Raw genomic sequence first — 20328 nt, 5'->3', positions numbered from 1 at the left:
CAATTGTCAAAGGAAAGTGTTATTATTTTGATCATAATACCAACCAAAATATTACATAACAAGTATTAGCTATATTACTATACATTAACGTGTTCAAATTGTACCCTAAGATTTCAACTAGACCTGATTTTTTTACATGCTACCTGGAATATTTAATGAATGAAAAAATGGTACAAATGTCACATGCTTTAGACACTTGAACATCTCAAAGCATTTTCTGTGCTATAATTTATATTGGATCCGACTCTGCACTCCATTTTTTTTCCTATTGAAACATCTATGCCACCACCAACCTTTACTCCAATCACACCATGTGTTGCAATTCTAACTTAAGTTATGTGAATGGAAACCATTACCTGTTAAACCAACGTGAGTTTTGTCTATATGTTCTTCAAAGTAAAATCATGTATGTGTAGTGTACAAAATTACTCAGTTTTAAAAAATACACGAGTGTCTGCAGGCCTAATATAACAGGAAAAGGTTCAGTTTTCCTTATGACCTTGGGTGTTGACTTCAAAAAGTTTGAAGTACCGGAATTTATCAAGAAAAAATGTACAGCATAATGAAGAAAGCCTTCAGCTAAGTCACCCTTTCTCAAATCAGCCTGAAGTATATATAATTAATTCAGTACGGGATGGCATTATGTTACCAGTCATCGCTTAATTAAAAATAAGGGAACACTTTCCTTTTTCAGGTTAAGTACAGTCTGCAAAACGGACCATTATTTTGTGGCGAATTCATATGAATCTACATGACGTGGCTGCTAGTTCTAATCACTTTTACCCTGCAAGAGTAATTTAATAATACTCGTTTATCATTGTCATTCTGAAATATTTATATTTCGTCCCTATCCCTCACACACACACCTTTTAATAGGTTTATATCACAAGTACATACATTTTTAGTTTCCCATCCTGTAACAAGGACGGAACGAATATTCCTTTGAACAGTTCCAACTATATAGGTATTCGGTGCAACTCGTTACAAGTTTACTTTCTCCCCCACCCTTAAAAAAATAAAGGAAAATAAAAAAAAGGCGGCTATACCTGAGTGAGACAGATGGGAGAATACATCATGACTTCGCTCTAAGATAGTACTTCTGCCGAAAGGAAAAAAAAGTATCAAAAGCGCAACGGTTTCATCTATTCATTTTACAATCATCTAACGCTTCCAAAAGGAAAAGATGGATCCGGATCAAGGTCTGTTTTGAATCGCCACAACTTCGCAACCAGCCCCGGTCCTCCTTAAATAGCCAAAGATTCAAGTTCACTCCGAGCGCTAGATTTCCCGGGGTGAAATCCAATCTACACTTTTAACCCTCTTGTTCTCAGCGGCGGCGGCGGCGGCGGTTCACTCTCGCTGCTGTTTGTGCAGTGGCTGCTGGTGAATTGGGACAGGAGGCGGCGGAATGGGGGCGGGGGGGGGGGGGCTGAATGGAATGCAGGGAGTTAAGGGGGGGTCCGGGTTTTCTTTTTTCCTCCTTCCTCGCGGTTTTTTTTTCCCCCTTTCTCCTGGATTTCCAAGCGCTTTGGAACAGCAGCTAGCGGGATACACCACGGTACTATCAACCACGTTGCCAAAGTTCAAGGTTGCAGCGGCGGAGCAGGAAAATCCTGGCGTATCTCGGCAGGCGAAACTTTGCAACAGCCCTGTGCAGTAGAGCGCCAACCCGGGAGTGTGTGCGTGCGTGTGTGCGCGTGTGTGTGTGTGTGTGTGAAAGAGAGAGAGAGAGAGAGAGCGCTCGTCCCCCAAGGCTGCAGAAAGAGTTCGCAGCAGCGCGCAAACGCTGAGCTTCTTTCGCAGCAGCCTCTGCCTCCCTCTCTCTCCGTGTGTGTGTGTGTGTGTCTCTCTCTCTCTCTCCACCCCCTTTCTCTGTGGATAATGTTCAGAGCCTGCTTTTCAAACGCCCACTGTAATAAAAATGATCTCTTGAAAATTCAAAACGATCAATCTCTGCTTTCCCCTCCTCCTTCTCCTCCTCCCTTACACCCTTTCCCCTTTCTTCGGTGTACTGGTTTCTGCAAGACCTGGAAGTTCAGCAGTGGGGAGGGGGGGAGGATATTTTACCCGAGAGCGCCTTTCTCTGGCCCTTCCTCCGTTGTATAGCTTTCTCCTCCAAACACTTTGGGATTTCGGTTTATTATTTAATTACACAACCGACGCATACATCCCTCCCCACCCCCCCGCCGTCGCTGCTGCTGCTGCAAATGCATTCCTTCCCTCTTCCGAGCCCCCCCTCTTCCACTCCTTTCCCCTCTCCCTGCCTTTCCTCTTTAATCACCGCCGTACAGTACCAGAGCTTGGCCAACACATTTTTCCAAACGCGCTTGCTTTTTGCACACACTCTCACTTTCTCCTTTCTCTCCCCCCCCCCCCCGCTTCCAGAGGGGGACTGAAAAGCGGGCCCGCTTGGGGGCAACTGGGGAGCGTTTTCGTAGTTCAAGTTCTGGAAGAGCGAAAAAAAGAGCGCAGCAGCAGCAACCAACACACCGCCCGGTGGAAAATTCCTTCACAGGAGGCGGGGGGGGGGGGAAAGAAAGGGTGGAGCGAAAGAAACCCCAACCCGGCCTGTCTGCAGACCCTGAATCTCGCCGGTCGAGGGGAGGGGGCTTCAAAGCGGGAAACTTTGTCTCTTCGCTACCGATTAGACAACAGGAACCTGGGGAGGGGGGGAAGCGGAGGAAATGTGCATTGGCGGCTCTTCCCCCCGCATACGTTGGCAGCCTAGGCAGCGTCTGGAAACCCGCGACCCCGTCCGCCTGCATGTGGAGCGAGGTCACCGCACTGAAGGCTCGCTCAGATTTTTCTCCCTCCACGCCGCCCTGAGAAAGTGAAAGGCCGGCCTGCTCTTTGCAGACCCCGGTGGTGGAAAGGCGCCATGCTCGTAGGGAACCCCTTCCACGTGGCCTCCATCCCCCGCCTGAGACGTTTCACTCCTGCCCGCAATCTGATTTGTGGGGCTCCGTTTCGGGCAGCCTTTTTTTTTCTTTTTTTTCCACCAGGGTGCGAGGAGGAAATGGGTGGCGGCCCCCCTGAGGGAAACCAAATAAAAAATAAAATAAAACCCGCTGCTGGAGCAATAGGCTCGCCTGCTTTCAATCTCACCCACCAGATCGTGCCAAGAAGAAGTTCGCGCCCGCGGGTTTTTTTTGTTTTTCCAGGAGTGCAGCATATTAAAACACACACACGCACTAACGACGTTCTCACACTCGCCCTCAGGCGGGAAGTCAGTTTGAAGAACGTGTTTTTTTGGTGTTGTTTTTTTTTGCTGGTGCTCTACCATTGATGAATTTTATCTAAAAGTTGGATTCGAGACTTTCGGGAAAAAGTGTCTCATTGGAGGCGCCAAGTTCCGAAATCGCCCCTTTTAAAACTTTTGCTTTCGTCAGACTTTTTTTATCACCCGTAAAGTCTCCCGTTCTTGGAAGAGCAAAGAAAAGTGGCCCACAAGAAATACAAACGCGACGGAATATGCCAAGGCCAGGAGAGTAAAGCAGGACCAGGGTGCCCACCGGTCTTCCGTTTTCAACTACGCCTAATATTATGCCTTCCTGAGCCTTTTTCGTCTGAGGAAAAACAATCCCAAGATTTTCTACACTGCCTTGACACCTGTGGACTTTGATCCGAGGAACGCCCAGGCAAAGCAAACCCGAGCCTTTCCACCGAAGCCCTTGTAGACGGCCGGCACAGAGGCCACCAGCCCAAAAGCATCGTATAACTCTTCCGTCACGGCCCGGCCCGGCCCGGCCCTGAGAAACCGCCCTAAGCATGAGGGAGGGCGATTGTCCAAGCCACAAACCAGCACTTGCCTGCCTCAGGTAAACTGGTCCCTGGCGCGTCCTCCTTCAGCCCCTGTTCCCTCCCCGCCGTGTGAACTATTTGCAAAGGGCCAGCTGACTTTTCGCTGTTTGCAAAAGATGCATTTCTCCGGGTCAGGCATTTCCCCACGAAACATCGACGGGAGGCAGGTTCAAGTCAACCATGAAATGGTCACTTTTTAACCCCGTCCTATCCTCATTAGGGAACTATTCAAACACAGCCTGTTCTCAAAGGGGGCACTTAATGAGGGTAACTTGCCAACGCGACCTGCTGCAATTTTCATGAATTTACAAACTGAAGGGAATGAAGGGGGCTCGGACAAAGCAGGTAATGTCAAAGCAACTAACGCGGTTCATCCTGTTAAGCCTTCAAAACAGCCCACCTTAATGCAGTTCTAAAGGGGTAAAATAAATTATATTCTTTCATTCAAGAATGGTATTAGGAACAAAACTCAACACATAGTACTGCAAGATGTAGCAAATTTATTCCAGAATTTCCCATAAAAAATCACTTTAAAATGTCATGAGCCTATTTTCCTTATGGCCTTTGAACTCAGTGTATTTTCACTTAATTTCTTTGCTTAAAATTATTTCAACTGTTTTTGACACTTGCATAAGGCATGATTTGGGGCATCAGTTGAAGCCAAAAGTCTTCCATTTTCTTTTTGATTCACAAATTTCAGAAATGTTCTACAAGCACCTGGGCTTACACTGTAAACTAGAAAGCCAGAAACACAGGAAGTAGAAACAAAAGTAAATTTAGGACTAATACCAGTACACACCTCACAATAAAGCATTGTTTATTTAGCTGTGAGGGATTTTTTTAGGAAAAGAAAACCACATTTAGCTCGGTTTGGACAGCACCCTAAGCCATAACCATGAGTGGCTGGATTCATACAACACAATAAAGCAAGATCAAATGAATTGCATTGTGGCTGAATTTACATAATCCTTTTTAAGCCATAGTTTGGTTAGGTTGGCTTGGGCTCAGCATACTAGGAGTGTTCAACCATGTAATGCAAACCATACTGGTTTATGACTATAAATTATGGCTTTGTGTAGTTTGAACCTACAAATTATGGGTTACTGAATAAACCATGGTTAAGCAAACCACTGCTTATAAACTCAGTGAAATCTGAGATTACAAGGGCTAATACTATATATATAAAGTTATGTAATGGATTTTTTTTAATGACACAAATGTTCACTTTTAATAACCTGCATTTATTCCACCGAATCACAAACAATAATTGCAACAGATACATTTTAAATAAAAACATGTGAGAATAGATGAGATGCATTTTTCCTATGCATTCATGGATTTCCACCCTTCTTACTTTTCTTTGGAAACATTATCAAATAATTTCAGATTTATTTCAAGTTAAATATATTTGTAATCCATGTAATTGTTGCCCAAAATATAATTTCTATTACTGTATGAAGTTTTGTTGACAACTTTTCAAGCAATAGGTCTTCAGTTCCCATCTTTAATTCAGGGATAATGCTGGAACCTTCTGTGTTATCATAAAAGCTTACAGGAGTGGGTGTGATGAACTTGAAAAAATCTCAGTGTTGAAGTGTTATGCAAATGTTAGTTCGAGTCTTGGTATTAAAAGTCTCTGTACTTCTCATTTCTCTAAAATCAAAGAACAGCAAGATTCTCTTTTGGGCTTGTCCCAGATTCAGGCCACCTTCCCCAGTATTCACACTAATGACACAGATTTTTATGCAGGTCTACCAATGGATCATCTTTTCAGACATTCACACTTAATACTGTTAATATAACAATAGTCATCTACCCATATTTACTAGGTTATATTTTATTAAATTAACCCAGGTCTCTGGATTTATACAATACACCAAATAGTAAATTAATTGCATTCACTAATTTTGTATAACACACTGCCATACCTATGAGCTAAAAACAATCAGGTTGTCGCAATTGGGTCTACATTCATGTAGCCTTTAGATCAGGTACGTTCAACCTGCAGCCCACAACCACATGCAGCCCTAGATAGCTAGTAACACAGCCCTACAAATAATTAAAAATATAAAAAAGGAAGTTTTTACAATATTATTTATTTTATAGGTGGCCCAAGACAATTCTTTGCTCAGTGTGGTCCAGACAAGCCAAACAGTTGGATGTCCATGCTGTAGATGCAGTTTGTCCAAGTCATTTTACTCTTTGTAACAAAATATGACTTTTTCTCCTCTATTACCACTTCAGAAATAAACTGACCAGCAGTCAGGTTCTGTCCTCATTTGCAGCTAAACACAGGACCAACAGGCCCTTACAAACCCAGTCTCCCCATGGTTCCTATGACATTATCCTTAATTTGTCTCCAACCATGATTGAAACAATCTAAAGTCATAACTGTTTTATTTCTGCTTTTATTGGTGTTAAGCCACTTAGGTTCGCTTTGTAAAATAGGTGGTTATACAACTTTTACTAAATAAGTACAGTTTTAAAGTAATACCTTCTCTGTTCAATTCTCATTGTTCCACCATGCATTATATTAGAAAAAGGTCAGGTGAGCTATTTTGGACTTAACCAAAGTAGTACTTTGTTTCCTAAGTGCTTGTCATCTGTCCCCATCCTTATTTTTGATACCAGTGTCTCTCCAAAATTCCAACAAATTGTTCAGTAGTGATTCAGAACAGATGCAATAAAGTCGGGATAGGGATTAATAATGGGAACAAGCAGATGTTCTCCTGGCATTCTTTTGTGCTGAGTCAAGGGTGATGGGATAGCTGTCCAATAGTGAGGCACATTTCAGCTTTGATAGTGGTCAGATCATTTTTCTCATCTGAGAAAAGAAAGTTAGCTTAGAGAGCAAACCGTTCTGAATGTACCATTCTGTCTTCCAAGACAGGGCTGGGCAATCTTTAGATCTTGAAACCTTTCTTTTTTATTCCTTCAGATCTGTATTATTAAAAAAAATGAAAGTGGAGTTTCTGAATATTTGAACATAAAAAACCATGAACACTCTCTTCATAGGAAGCAACCTCCAAAACCTTTCGAGAGCTGAAATAAAATCCCCACCACTGTTCATCCTTCTCCATCCACTGTATCTCTCAAGTTTCTCCAAATTTTAAGTGTGGCCACACTAGCCAAAACATATTGCAACATTTTTGCAATAAGTAAACAGTGAGAAGCTGCAACTATTACATATTCCACAACATTTACCATGTGCTACCTGAAAAATATAATACAGAAATACCTGCATATATAGCTACCGTATAAGTAGATTTACTAGGTTTTCACAATATTGCAAGTTATAACAGCAATTTTTTCATGGCTTAGTGTGTGCTATAAACTCACTCATCGTGCTTTGTAAACCAGTTCTCCTAAGTACAAACAAGTCAATTTTGTTATATTAAATAAAACTATAAGGAAGCCATGGTTTAATTGGATTATATGAAATTATGTTTATACAGGGTTAAGCCAAAACTAAACAAACCACATTATAAAATGAGCCACTAAAGAGCATGATGGCTTGTGTGGTTAGGTTGCAAGTCCACATTCAAGACCCAGATGCTGCCATGGGGCAAGATAAGCTCTCATCCTTTGCTCTAGCTTCTATTGGACATGAAAGGAACCCCCAACTGGGTGTCCCCCCAGGGAACAGTGAGGTCACCAGCTAATTCTTTCAACCCGGAAGCATCTTGGTGGTCTGACATGAGTGCCATGCATATTATAATGGCTGGGTTCACAAATCACTATAAACTATAATCACTATAAATCATCATAAATGATTTACAAACTACAGTGTTTGAGTTAAAAAAAAAAAACACACTAATCCAAAACCAAAGTAAGCTACATTCTGACGTAAGGCAACGTGAATTCAACTAATGTGAGCTTAAATGCCTTTGCTCCACATGTTGACGGCTATTAGGCGGTAGTGTGTTTCAAAATAGTTTACCACCGGTTCGGTGGGTGTAGCTTGGTGGGCGCACTTTCCACATATGCACAAACACTTTACCCGTGTATGCCAGGGGTGGTATTCAGCAGGTTCTGACCAGTTCTGGAGAACCAGTAGCGGAAATTTTGAGTAGTTCAGAGAACCGGTGGTAACCTTCCCCCAGGAGTGGGGAGGGAATGGAGATTTTGCAGTATCCTTCCCTGCCATGCCCACCAAGCCACGCCCACAGAACCGGTAGTAAAAAAAATTGAATCCCACCACTGGCGTATGCCCACCAAACACGCACTTTGCGCAGGCGCAGAGGCTTCCCGACTCAACTCCTGCAGTCCTGCACTCTCCCTGTAGCTTCAGCAGCTGTCGCGCGGCAATCTGCTATGCCGCACAAAGCAGCAGAGCTTCAAAAGCAGGGAATAAAGGTCAGTATGGGAGCCTGGGCGGGCAGGTGGGCCCAACAGCAGCTCCTCAGAGTGAACCAGTTTGGTCTCCGCTGATGTTCGGCGCTACTGGTACGCCAGAACCAGGCCGAACCGGTAGAATACCATCCCTGCTATTAGGAAAAGGGTACAGAGTCTTACAACCTGAAGGTTCACATTTAAGTCTTTTAAAATGTGATAGGCTACACGTGAAAATGCTTCTGAGTAATGGCTTTCAATTGGATGTTACCAAAGAAGCACCTATCATAATTTATTTTTAGTTCCAGGCATTGCTCTTCTCATTCCGTATTTATAAATTCTATATTTAAAACTGTATATTCTAATGTATATTATAGTCTTATCTTTAATATTGCTTTTTCCCTCATGATTAATTCTCTACTCTTTGTTTTCTCTGAAGTTTCTTGTTACTCTCCTAATACTGTTTTCTTATCTTGTGTCCTAATTTTGTCTTGTCTTGTGAGGCACAACAAAGTTAAATTCAAGATATAATTTGTTCAACAAAATAAATGGGATAAGTTATAACACAGTACAGATAGTCCTCCACTTATGACCAAAACTGGGACCAGACGTTCCATTGCTAAGCAAGGTGTTCGTTATAAGTGAGTCATGCCCAATTTTATGACCCTTTTGCCACCATTGTCAAGTGAATCATTGCAGTTGTTAAGCAAAGCTGGCTCCCCAATTGATTTTGTGGGTCAGAAAGGTTGCAGATGGTGATCACATGACCCTGGGGTGCTGCAGCTGTTGTAAGTACAGGTAGTCCTCGACTTACAACAGTTCATTTAGTGACCGTTCAAAATTACAACAGCACTGAAAAAGGTAGCCATTTTTCAACACTTGCGACCTTTGGAGCATCTCCATGATCATGTGATCAAAATTCAGGTGCTTGGCAACTGGTTCATACTTATATGCTGTATCCCAAGGTCAGGTGATCACCTTTAGCAACCTTTTGAACAAACAAAATCAATGGGAAAGCCAGGTTCACATAACAACCATGTTACTAACTTAACAACTGCAGTGATTCACTTAACAACTGTGGCAAGAAAGGTCATAAAATGGGGGGAAAGCACACCTAATACATGCCTCACTTAACAACAGAAATTTTGGGCTCAACTGTTGTCGTAAGTCGAGGACTACCTGTACGTGCCAGTTGCCAAATACCCACATTTTGACTGGATGACTGTGGGGATGTTGCAACGGTTGTAAGTGTGAGGTTTTTTTAGTGCCATTGTAACTTCAAACAATAGCTAAATGAGTGGTTGTAAGTTGAGGACTACCTGTATTAACACTCTTCAAAGGTAATGGAGCTCATAAATTCCATAAATAACTGGCTCTTGCCTTGCTCGGAGAGTAAACAAACACTTTAAATAATGAATATGATATGAAACACAAAAGTGTTAACTCCGGCTAACTCCTCTGAGAAGTAGGTAGCCCTGATAAATTATAGCTAGTTTTATTACGATTCCAAAAGAAGCTTCAGCAGCTGATTTTACACGGCTATACATAGTTTACATATTCATAATGACAGGAAGCTGAGAAAACATAGGCAAACCCTATTCCTTTCCACTAAGCAGGGAAAAAAGAACATCACAGATCTGTGTCTTGACTACAGCAGGGCAAGGGGGTGGAAAAACTCTTGTCAAACTACAGTATAATTGTGCTTCTCGGTGTCCTTAGGTGCCCCACAGACATAAAGCCCAGCCCAGCCCAGCCCAGCCTGCCCTTTTACTCACTGACATACCAACAAACCAGCACCGTGAGCTTCACAAACAGTACTGTAGCTGCAGACTTTTCCAGGAACAAGATCGAACGCCAAGACTAACCAAGCTCATTCCATAAAGGCATCTTTCAGAAGCAAGTGGAAATTGTTTTGTGATTCATCTAAATAAATGCCCATCTTTAATAATCCAAGCATAATAACCACATGCTAACAGGATCCACTAGTTTTAGAAACTTTCTCCTGAGGACATAAAGTACAGTAATTACTTAAGCGTGTACAGAAGCATAAACAGATAATGTGCACATGCCAAACTAAAACTTTTACCTGGAAGATATTTTCAGTTGTCTCTTATAGTAATAAGAAATGTTTGAAAAGAAAGCAAGATTTAGCTTCAGCAGTGCTTTGGTATGAAAAGAATGTATAAAAATTAACATAATATACTGCTCGTTTTAAAACATTTTACACTGGAAGATACAAAATTGTATCTCCACAATTCTATTAATCCTCTTGTAGATTAATCCACTTTTAGAACATTTTTAATGAAAATATAATTTTGAATATATGTGTGTTTGTGTATAAATATACTTCTCATGCTATCACAATTCCAAGTCAACTATATATCGGTGCAATAATTAACAATTATTCCAAACCCAGTAAGGAGCAAAATATTTCTAAATGAAAGAAAACTCACTAAGTTTTGACTGGTAGACAGGTTAAAAAAAAAACCACTAATACCTTCTGCAACAATTTTTTAAAGTCTGCATTGTCAAATTATCTCTACTAGAACATTACATGAATAGTCAATTGATTCTCTTACAACCTCCAACCTATAAACATTTATATAAACTTTGATTTTAAAAAATGTAGTCTGCAACCCCAAAACACTAAAATGGATCAAAACACTAAAATGGATCAAAAACTTGTATTGCTAGCTCTGTAATTGGATATGCATGGTTTACCAAAGCACATTTTAGGATTAGGAATTTAGGCAGATATTTAAAAACTATAAAACAATGAAAGTGCATAGTATACTATACAAATCATTGAATAATCCACTAGTGGATGTCCATTTGATTCTAAGCTTTTATATCAGAGATCGAAGGATCAGTAAGGCTCATTTTTCAACATCATTTTTGGTATCACAGACACAGTGTGTGTGTGTGTGTGTGTGTGTGTGTGTATATGTATGTATGTATGTGTATATATATATATATATATATATATATATATATATATATATATATATATATAATTATTTATTTATTTATTTATTTTGTGGGGACAAAATTAAGTAAAGAAGTTATATTTTCAATTGTTTTACTACCTATATACACATGCAGAGCAATTAAAAGCATGGTATAGTCACCTTTTTTCCCTGGATTTCATGCATATGTATAGTTTGAAACTCACCAAGCAAGCAGCAGTCATTTCACTGCAAACATAGAAAGTTAGCTGGCTCTTACTGTGTGTTTTATCAAAATCTAAAAGGGTCTGATTCTCCCTCCTCTTCCCACCCCCATTCTCCACAGACAAGGACTCAGTGTTTCATTTTCTAGATCTCATAAACAAACCCTCTTATTCCTTCTGGCTTTATGTACAACACCGGACATTTCACAATGTTCACAAACACATCACAAAATATTTTACCAGTAACATTTTTAAAGGATACTCAAGGCTGAAAAGCCTACATTTAGATCACTGACAACTTCTGAGAAAAAGCACTCTTCATTTTGCAAGATACTGATAACTTTAATTAAAATATTACTTTGAAATCATGTTATGCGCCATATTCATTCATAGTCTCAGAAAATCCTATTATATAAAAATACTTTTTTCTTCCTTGACACTTTTGAAAAATAATTGAAAATTTAAACAGTAGTTATTTTAGACTTTAAATACTCAATTACTTTGCAATAGGCCTGTGCAATTGAATTATATCTGATTTTACATTCTACATTTTTATATATGTAGGTCTATCATTCATCTATCTATATTTGACTTTATTATTTTTAACCACATAACTACATTATATTCCTTTTGCTTAATTCTGTATTTTTGAAAAAAAAATTGTACATATAATAAAGATTGTTTCTAGTTAAGGAATTAGGATGTTTATGCTCATCACGCATGTTTATTTTTGAGTATTCAAGTATTTAAATATCTGTGGTGTGCATACACAACTTTCTCACAGTGTATGTGTGCTTGACCTTTGTCCACATATGGTTTGATGGTGTCTCTATTAACCAAGCTTTCTCCATTCGCCGACCAAAAAATGCAAACATCAGGCCTCAATATAAAACTGAAAACCACAATGTTTTATGTTACTCAAGTTAAATTTTTTTCACCCTTCCTACATAAATGTCCAATTTGCTCAGCCCTGTTTTCCCAGAACAGTAGAAAGCCTTTTTGAAAACATGAATATATTAATCAAATATTATTGAAAAGGATCAGACTAAGTTACTTCAGGTTGAAAGTTTACAATTTTTTCTTAACTATTAATATATATTAATAGTTAATTATACACACACACACACAAAATGTATCTCTAAGCTTTAATTTTATTCCTGTGACTATTCATTAGGATTACAGGAATAGTGCATCATTTAAAGGGAAGTTAATCTTGTGTATTTTGGCGCCTTTTCTCTGCCAGCTACTGTACTGGGAGTGAAGGGGACTTGGAGATGTTGTTTGTCCCTTCTCAAGTTCAGAAAGGCAGCCCTTTTACAGCAGCAGCAAGAAAGATAGCCATGTTCACAGCCCTAATAATAATTCAGATCACGCCACATCGGCATCTTGTGTCAAAGTCGAACGGGCTTCTCCGCCCCCTTCCACCTAGAGCAGCCAAGTCCTCACACACTCCACATTCAACCACAATGGATGGGATATTGTGCATTAAAATATGGCCCAGACACAGGCAAAGGGAGGACAAGTGGGGAAAGCAGACATCTTACCCAGGGAATAGGTCTGAAAACATGCAAGGCAGTAAGACCTACACAGCCACTTGATAGAGGAAAACATAAGCAAGCCACAAAAAGCAGAGCCAGAGAGAATCTGCTTAGCAATTCAGAAGGAGAAAAGAAACGCTCATAGTTTAGGATAGCAAACTACTCTTATAAGTTAACTAGCATGCAAAAAAGTAATAGCCCTGTTACTACAGCAACACTCCCCTCCAGTACAGCTTAGCAAAAGAAACCAGGGTGTATCTCTGACAGCTGTTAAGAAGGGAAAGCAACCCTAACTAAATAGCTGCAAATTAATCAACCAACATGTTATATTAATCTTTTTCAATGCTTAACGGGCACTTGCCAGCAAACGGGAGGAGAGAAAGTTGGAAGCAGGAAATATACCAAGTTCAGCACTTTTGGACACAAGCTCCAATTAACTGTTTCCTGGCATGAAGTGTGTGACCCGTAGACAAAGCTGCCAAAAGAGAGACAAGAACACAACACATCTATGTCTTAAATCCTGCAAAATCAGAACATGACTGTGTGTTTGTGTGTGTGTGTGTTTGTGTGCGTGTGTGTGAACAGTCTCCACTTGATAAATCCGAGGCAATCCCAGGAAGAGAAGACAGACAAAAAGCAAGTTTAAAAAACACACCTTTGTTTTTCAATGTCACATACCATTGAATTGTATTGTATTTAAAACCCGTGGACTCCTGAATTCTGTAACACAACCCGGGACCCGTTGGCTTCACGTTTGTCAGTGAACCAATGTATGCCTTTTCTCAAGGAGCCGGCGTGGGGTGTGTGTGTGTGTGTGTGTGTGTGTGTGTGTGTGTGTGTGTTTTAGCTTTGTTTGGATTTCCAAGGGTAACCTTCCCTCTTCTTATACATAGGTTTTGTGTGCACCCGAAAGAGTTACTGGGTTCAGATTGTTTAGAAAGTCTTGGCTTAGAGAAGGAGTCGAGAGAAATCAGCGAAGGTAAAAAAAAAAAAATATCCTCTGTCTACAGAGCCTTTCCCCCCGCAGCCCACCCCGCCTCTTGCTCTCCCTCTTTTTTCAATCTTTCTTCCTCTTTGAGTTGCAATACTGAAGAGTGGGTTGTGGTTGCTGTCTTGGACGCGGTCCAAGAGGGGCTGAACCTTTTCTCCACTCCCCCTTGGCTGGCTGGGGTGCTCGCTCTCTCTCTCTCTCTCTCTCTCTTTCCTCTCTCCTGCCCCCCCACCCCCACCGCGCGTCTGGCTCCGCAGAAAGAGCTGGCGGTGTTAAGGCTGAGTTGCGTTCTTGGCCTCTTTCCCCCTCGTCGCCATTGGCCAGAACCTCAGCAGCGGCTTCCCCTAACCACCAACCACTTGGCTCTGCCCCTCCCCCGTTCCCCTTCCCCTCCCTTTCGCGCGGCACCCGTGGGAAGCGCGGCTCTTCGTTTCCGCCTGGCGGCTGCTTGAAACACCGAAAGAGAAGAATGGGGGGCGGGGGGGGGGGCTATTTGCATATTCATTTTCAAGGAGCCAATGAGAGGGAGTAGCAGCAGAGGGCACCCGCTATAAAGTGTGTAATTCCAGACAGGTCAAAGACCCTGAAATCAGCGCATGTCAAAGTAGTTTGTGGAGTTTCTTATACAAAAGTGTGTGCGCGCGTGAGTAGGAGAGAGATGCTGAGATTTCGGTTAAATTGGGGGGGCTGGGGGGAGGGAGAGAATCCAAACACTGCTTTGGGAAGGGAAATGGTTTTTAATGGGATTAACGGAAATCTAATTTACAGGCGTTCTATACACTTCAGAAGTCCCAATGATTTTATTGTTAGTCGCTCTTAGATAAACACTTTTAGGAATGCAAGCAACGATTTGATCATAGAAAAATGTTCTTTGCTTAGTGGCAGAATCATAAGCGTAATTGCAAGAGTTTTGTTTGTGAAAAGCACTCAGACTAATATTTGGATAAATGTAAAGTGTGCAGCGTATCTAGAAATTGTGCCTACATAGATCACAAAGTTAATATTCATGGAAGTAGCATTCATGAGATTCTGAGTTATCAGCTCTTCCAGTTAAGTTAATGAAAATGTCAGATGTGCAAGGAATACGGAATCAGTTTCCTTGTATAAATGCACTGATTTCAATGAGCTGCTGACTAGACCTTTTGAAAAAGACTGCTTCATTTGTGTAGTTAAATTTGGAAACAGAGGCAAGCTTCTGAAAGGACCCAGTTTGAACAAGCAATTGTATTGTATACTTCCTCCTTTCCCTTCTAGTAGTCAAGATACCATTTAACAAGTGTAAAAGTTTATTTTCGCATCCAATGTTATTAATGGAGTTAAATAAATATATTTGGGAAGAAAATCATATTGACACAGGGGAAGATACGAGGGAGGGGAATTACAAAGATACAAATATCAATTTAATATTTACAATCATCACCAATATACAAGACAGGTTTTAAAAACCGTTCAATTATTGCCATCCTTGTTGCACATGTTTTGACTTTAAATTTGGAACTACAATACTAATGCATATTGCATTAATATGCATAGCTTTAAGTAGCTTTTTCAGAACACTCAAACTCCCAAATCATAGTGCGTAGAACTATATAGAACAATTCTGTTGTGTTTATTTCAGAAAAGAATTCCATTGAAATTGCAATTCAGTTAAATGTATTTAACTATCACCTCCATACTGTGCTTTATAAAGCAATGATCTACAAAAATTGTTGGATTCCATTCTCAATCATACCACTGCAGCTGCCCAGCAACCATTGACAAGAAGTACAAAATGGGTTAATTGGCATTCACTATAAGAAAAGTATATAAAAGAAATTTAATTTGTTAAGACATGGTATCCACAATGGATATCGTTCATCAACTTTGCAAACATATATTGAACTAAATAACTAAAATTGCTTTTGTTTCTTCCCAATTTAGGGTAATTGAATAATATTTGTTGTTTTCAACTTCTCAGTTTTAACAGTGATATTAACGTATTATTTTTTTTATTACTGGTACTGTTTTGAAAACAAACTACAACCCAATCATTGGAACTTTTAATATAGAAGTTATGCAGTATACTTAAATGTTCACTACATTCTGGATTTTGGTTTCATGTTACAGTTAAAGTGATGAAATTATTTTTATTCTAAGTTACGTAAATATGTGGTTTGCTATCTCAGCCACCAAATCTTCCTGGAAACTATAATAGATTTACTCCATTGTAGCTCTTATATTTTATTTTGAATAAATTATAATAAAATATAACACATATGCATAGAATATTTACAAAAATATTCTTCATAGAAGTGTCAAGAACTAAGTTTTGTTTCTGATATGGGGGAATGTTAACATCAACATTTTAAAACAATAATAAATTATTGCCTGATTGAACTTTCCAATGGTTGTAATTTTCCTTTTTTTTCTTACCTTATGCTGCAGTGTTTGATAAATAAAAAGATTTCCTAGCATCATACCATTTATTTGATGCACTAATGCAAATATTATTCAAAGAAGTACTGTATTGTGAAATAAATACATAGAGGCTATTTATAGGAATTATTCTGCCTTCTCTGTGATGCAGAATAGTCCATAGAAAACTATTGCCTCTACCTAACAATATTTATCAAGTTAAATGGATAAGGACATCATTATGATAATAGTGATTTTTCACTGTTAACATTATAAATCCTGATGTCTTGAATTTAAAATTGTAATTAACAATATTTATTAATGTTTTCTTTTATAGCAGAAGATGTTATAACTTCAGTCAGTAGAGCAGATTTCCAGGTGAATGATATTTATATCACAATCGATGTTTGAGATAATATTCCTGGGTGTCACTAGGTAATTTGTTACAACAATCTCAGAATGAATCAGATGTAATTTTGGTTCAATCCTTTGCATGTTTACACAGAAAGTCTGATTGAGTTAAGTGGCCATTAGTGTTGGTTAAGTATATATAAGTTTGCAGTCACGGTTCCTATTTCTTAAGGATAAAATATTTCCAGTACGTTGTCTATATTATTTCATACAGTACTTACTATGCATGTTTTTCTTAAAGTTACCTACACCTTTACATTATACGTGGTTTAATTATGTTCTAGATCAGGGCTGTCAAATTCCTGGCCTGCGGGCCAGATGCATCACATGCTGGCCACACCCACACCTGGTTTAGCGAAGGTGGGGGGAAGTCCCGATACATCACGTGACACCCCTGTTCTAGATTGAAAAAGTCCATCTGGCATAAGTTATGTCACTTTTACAGGACCACATTTACAAGACGAATAAACAGATCAAAATAAGTTGTTTTGATTTCCTACAACTGGGCTAATCTGTTAACATAGTTTTACACAGAATGCCATGAATACAGCAAGTTTTATTACATATATACATATGTACATTTTTATACACACATATACATACACACACACACATACATATCATCTTCATGCATTTGTATTACAGTATAATCTGTGGAATTCTGGTTGCATATTATATAATATTATTACCATACACATATACACTATTAATTGCTATTGTAGAAACTATTAAAATGTAGTATGAAATAAAAATATCAATGGAAATATAAATAAGCACTGCATTGAAACATGTGCAATGCAAACACCAATGTATATTCATTTTCTTTACAAATAGCCCATTTCAAAATTACATATTTACAGTCAGCCAAGTAATCAAAGGACTGTATTAAGCTTAATGAAGTACTGCTTCCTGCAACAAGATTCTCATTAATGGTGGAGATCATTAACTCCAGGTAGGCCACCCATTCAGGGAAAAGTGAATGCCAGGAAAGAACAACTGGTAGACTTGCATATGCTATGGTGAAGGAACAATAATCAGTTTCTTGATCTAGACTAGAGCAGTGGATGCCAACCGGTGGGCCGCAGCCCACCGGTGGACTGTGAGAAAATTTTGGTGGGCCACAGAGAAATCTCACTCCCAGAGCACCCCCCCCCCAAAAAGCAATTAATCCAGGCTGTGCAGAAACACAAGGCTGCTCAGCCCATGGCCTGGGGGAACCTCCCCGCCCACTCACTCTTTACCTGGCAAACTTGTCTGCTGTGTTGCTATTTTTCCTTTTTCCGACCATCATCTGTTCTGCTGTGCCAGGAGATTTAGATTAGCTAGGAAGCAGGAAATGGTTGGATTTCTTGCTTTCTAGCTAAGCACAGCCGAACCTCCCTTAGGACTAAAGGTTTGCTTGCAAGCCAATTCAGTGCAGGCTTAAGCAAATTTGAGAGACTGAGCTAGCCGATGGCAGATAGATCACTGAATGATTCTGTGAGCAACTCAATCTGCCTGCTTTTCCTCATTTTGGATAAAAGTTGCTTTTTTATATAAAAAAATCAATATTTACATACATGGTGTGATGTGAGTTAATTTTATGAGTTTGCTTGCAAGCAAATTTTATGTGACAGACTGAGCTAGCCAATGGCAGATAGATAGATTTCTGAATGAATCTGTGATTCTGTGAGCAACTCAATCTGCCTGCCTGCTTTGCCTGATTTGGGGTAAAAGTTGCTCTTTATAAAAAATTCAATATTTATATAAATATTTATAATATTTACATACAAGCCATGCCCAGCCAGTCACATGATTACCAAGCCACACCCACAAATTAGGCCACGCCCACAGAACCAGTTAGTGGTCCCTGGGATCTAAACTTATGAGTTTGGTGGTCCCTGAGGTCCAAAAGGTTGGCGACCCCTGGACTAGAGGACTTCTTCAGATGCCAGAGCCTTAATTTTAGTTCTCCAGTATCCTACCAAATTGTGGAAGCAAACCACAGCTTTCAAATTGGTATTTCTGTCTTCTTGTTGTTCTTATCAAATATCTCCAGCTTTTGAAAGAAGATAATGTCCTCCTGGTCTGCACTCCAAGGAAGGTAATTGCTAGAGTTTTCATGATTTTCTAGGCTTAGAAGTTAGGTACCGATGTAGACCAATGTTAATGTTTTCTGGACATTTTTCTTTTGCAGCCAGAAAACAGTTGCCTTCAATTTTTAAAATATGCCAGCGTCAAGGAACAGATACAGTTGGAACAAGAGGTCTCAGCCCAAAGCACTTTAACAGCAAAGATGACAAATGATCGAATACTGTTTCTATATGCATATTTCAGCTCTTGGTGTTTTCTTAATAACTGCTTGCCCTCTTTTCCCTCATGAGGCAGGCTGTAGTTTCTGCACAACTGAGGTAGGCTCCAATGTCCATCAACTGGAGTTGGATATGTATGCTTGGAATTTAAGGAACTCTGAGTGCAAGAATACCAAAACTGAAAAATGTCCACAATATTCCATAGAAAAAAATTACCCCTATTAATCACAAATGTGTTGAATAAATAATCTCAATTTAACAGTATATTGGAGAGGCAATAGATGCGTAGATCTATTGCATAGTTAGAAATCCATGGCAATTATGTGCAAATTTCCCGAAATATGCCAATAAATCACTACTTTGTTCACTTCTGTTGTTTTGTTTTTCCTGTCCTCTCTGTCTGAAGAGATGCTATAAGCACAACTTTGTCACACAAATTCTGTTGTTCCAATGTCTTGAAAATGGTGTGGCCTGTTGGCAAATATGCCTTGCTAAGAAAGATCAGCTTCATATAAGCAACCTAATGTTATTCTAGAGTAGGTTTCATTATAGATTAGACTAGCTACCATTACAAAAGAGGAGAAAAGGAATTGCTTCCCTGCAGTTATTTTGAAGTTTCTCATGTATTTGTGTCTTCTGCTCATTGTACTTTCCAAATAATGCTATAAAAGGGAGCAAGGCAAGTTAAAATAAAACCTGTCCTCTTTCTTGCTTGTATGGAATCTTGCAAAATTTTGATATACACCTTATTTTTATGAAACCCTGAAATGCAACTGTTCAGCTTCTTAAAATATTTTCCAAAAATAGGTAAGGCCTCCAAGTTCTCACCCTGATATACTAATGAAATACAAACAAGAGTTGAGACTGCTAGATTTTTGATTCTGGTATTTTTAGTTTAGTTTTATTATTGGATTAATCTCCCAGAATTTGGCTTTCAGTTGCCAGTTATGTTTCATCAGAACTGGCAGAACAGAGGCCTGTACAGGGAAAAGTGGAAGAAGAGGAAGAGCAGGAGGAGGAGGCGGCAGCATAGCAGCTAAGGAGAGGTTAAACCACCAATTCTCTAAGTGATGCCATTGTACTATTACAGTGATGGGGGATGGGGCAGGCCGTCCTGATTTGGCTATGATGTGCCTCCTATTGTCTGGCCAAGCCAATTCTAACCCATTGATGAGGCTGCCACCCCAAAGGAATCCAACAAACTTTCAACAAGACATGGGTCAGAATGATGATCTTACTCAATCCTGTTGGTGGACCAGAGTCCCAAAAGGAGATATTTTGATTGGGGAGGTTTTGCAAGGGGACAAGTTCAATAAGAAGGGATTTAGCAGACTGTAGGGGAGATTGACAAGCTTACAGAGGGTAAGATAATTTAGTTAGGAAAGTGTCCCATCACGAACT

At 39.6% G+C, this 20328-nt stretch overlaps 1 protein-coding gene and 1 long non-coding RNA gene across 14 annotated transcripts in view; one reads left to right on the top strand and one right to left on the bottom strand.

Moving 5' to 3' along the window:
- Positions 1-20328, bottom strand: part of NFIB (nuclear factor I B) — a 322636-nt gene that overhangs the window by 223366 nt on the left and 78942 nt on the right. For 6 of the 13 annotated variants that reach the window (XM_026676055.2, XM_026676074.2, XM_026676064.2 and 3 more), the window contains exon 1: positions 1047-1845. The exons of 6 other annotated variants lie outside the window; for them this stretch is intronic. In XM_026676055.2, the coding sequence (XP_026531840.1) occupies positions 1047-1076 (30 nt within the window). In that variant the 5' untranslated portion in view covers positions 1077-1845. Of the gene's footprint in view, positions 1-1046; positions 1846-13518; positions 13616-20328 lie in introns of those variants that run through there. One more of the 13 variants, XM_087957672.1, reaches the window with a different exon arrangement.
- On the top strand, positions 14375-19294 carry LOC148132451 (uncharacterized). The gene is made up of 3 exons (XR_015748012.1): positions 14375-14474; positions 16563-16660; positions 18813-19294. It is a non-coding gene; the product is annotated as an uncharacterized LOC148132451 (long non-coding RNA).

Source organism: Notechis scutatus, chromosome 2 (genome assembly GCF_049901735.1).
Source record: "Notechis scutatus isolate UNSWTSFEM ecotype Mainland chromosome 2, rNotScu1.2, whole genome shotgun sequence".
Classification (NCBI taxonomy): domain Eukaryota; kingdom Metazoa; phylum Chordata; class Lepidosauria; order Squamata; family Elapidae; genus Notechis; species Notechis scutatus.
The sequence above is the reverse complement of the archived record's forward strand: the minus strand, read 5'-3'. Positions and strand labels throughout refer to the sequence as shown.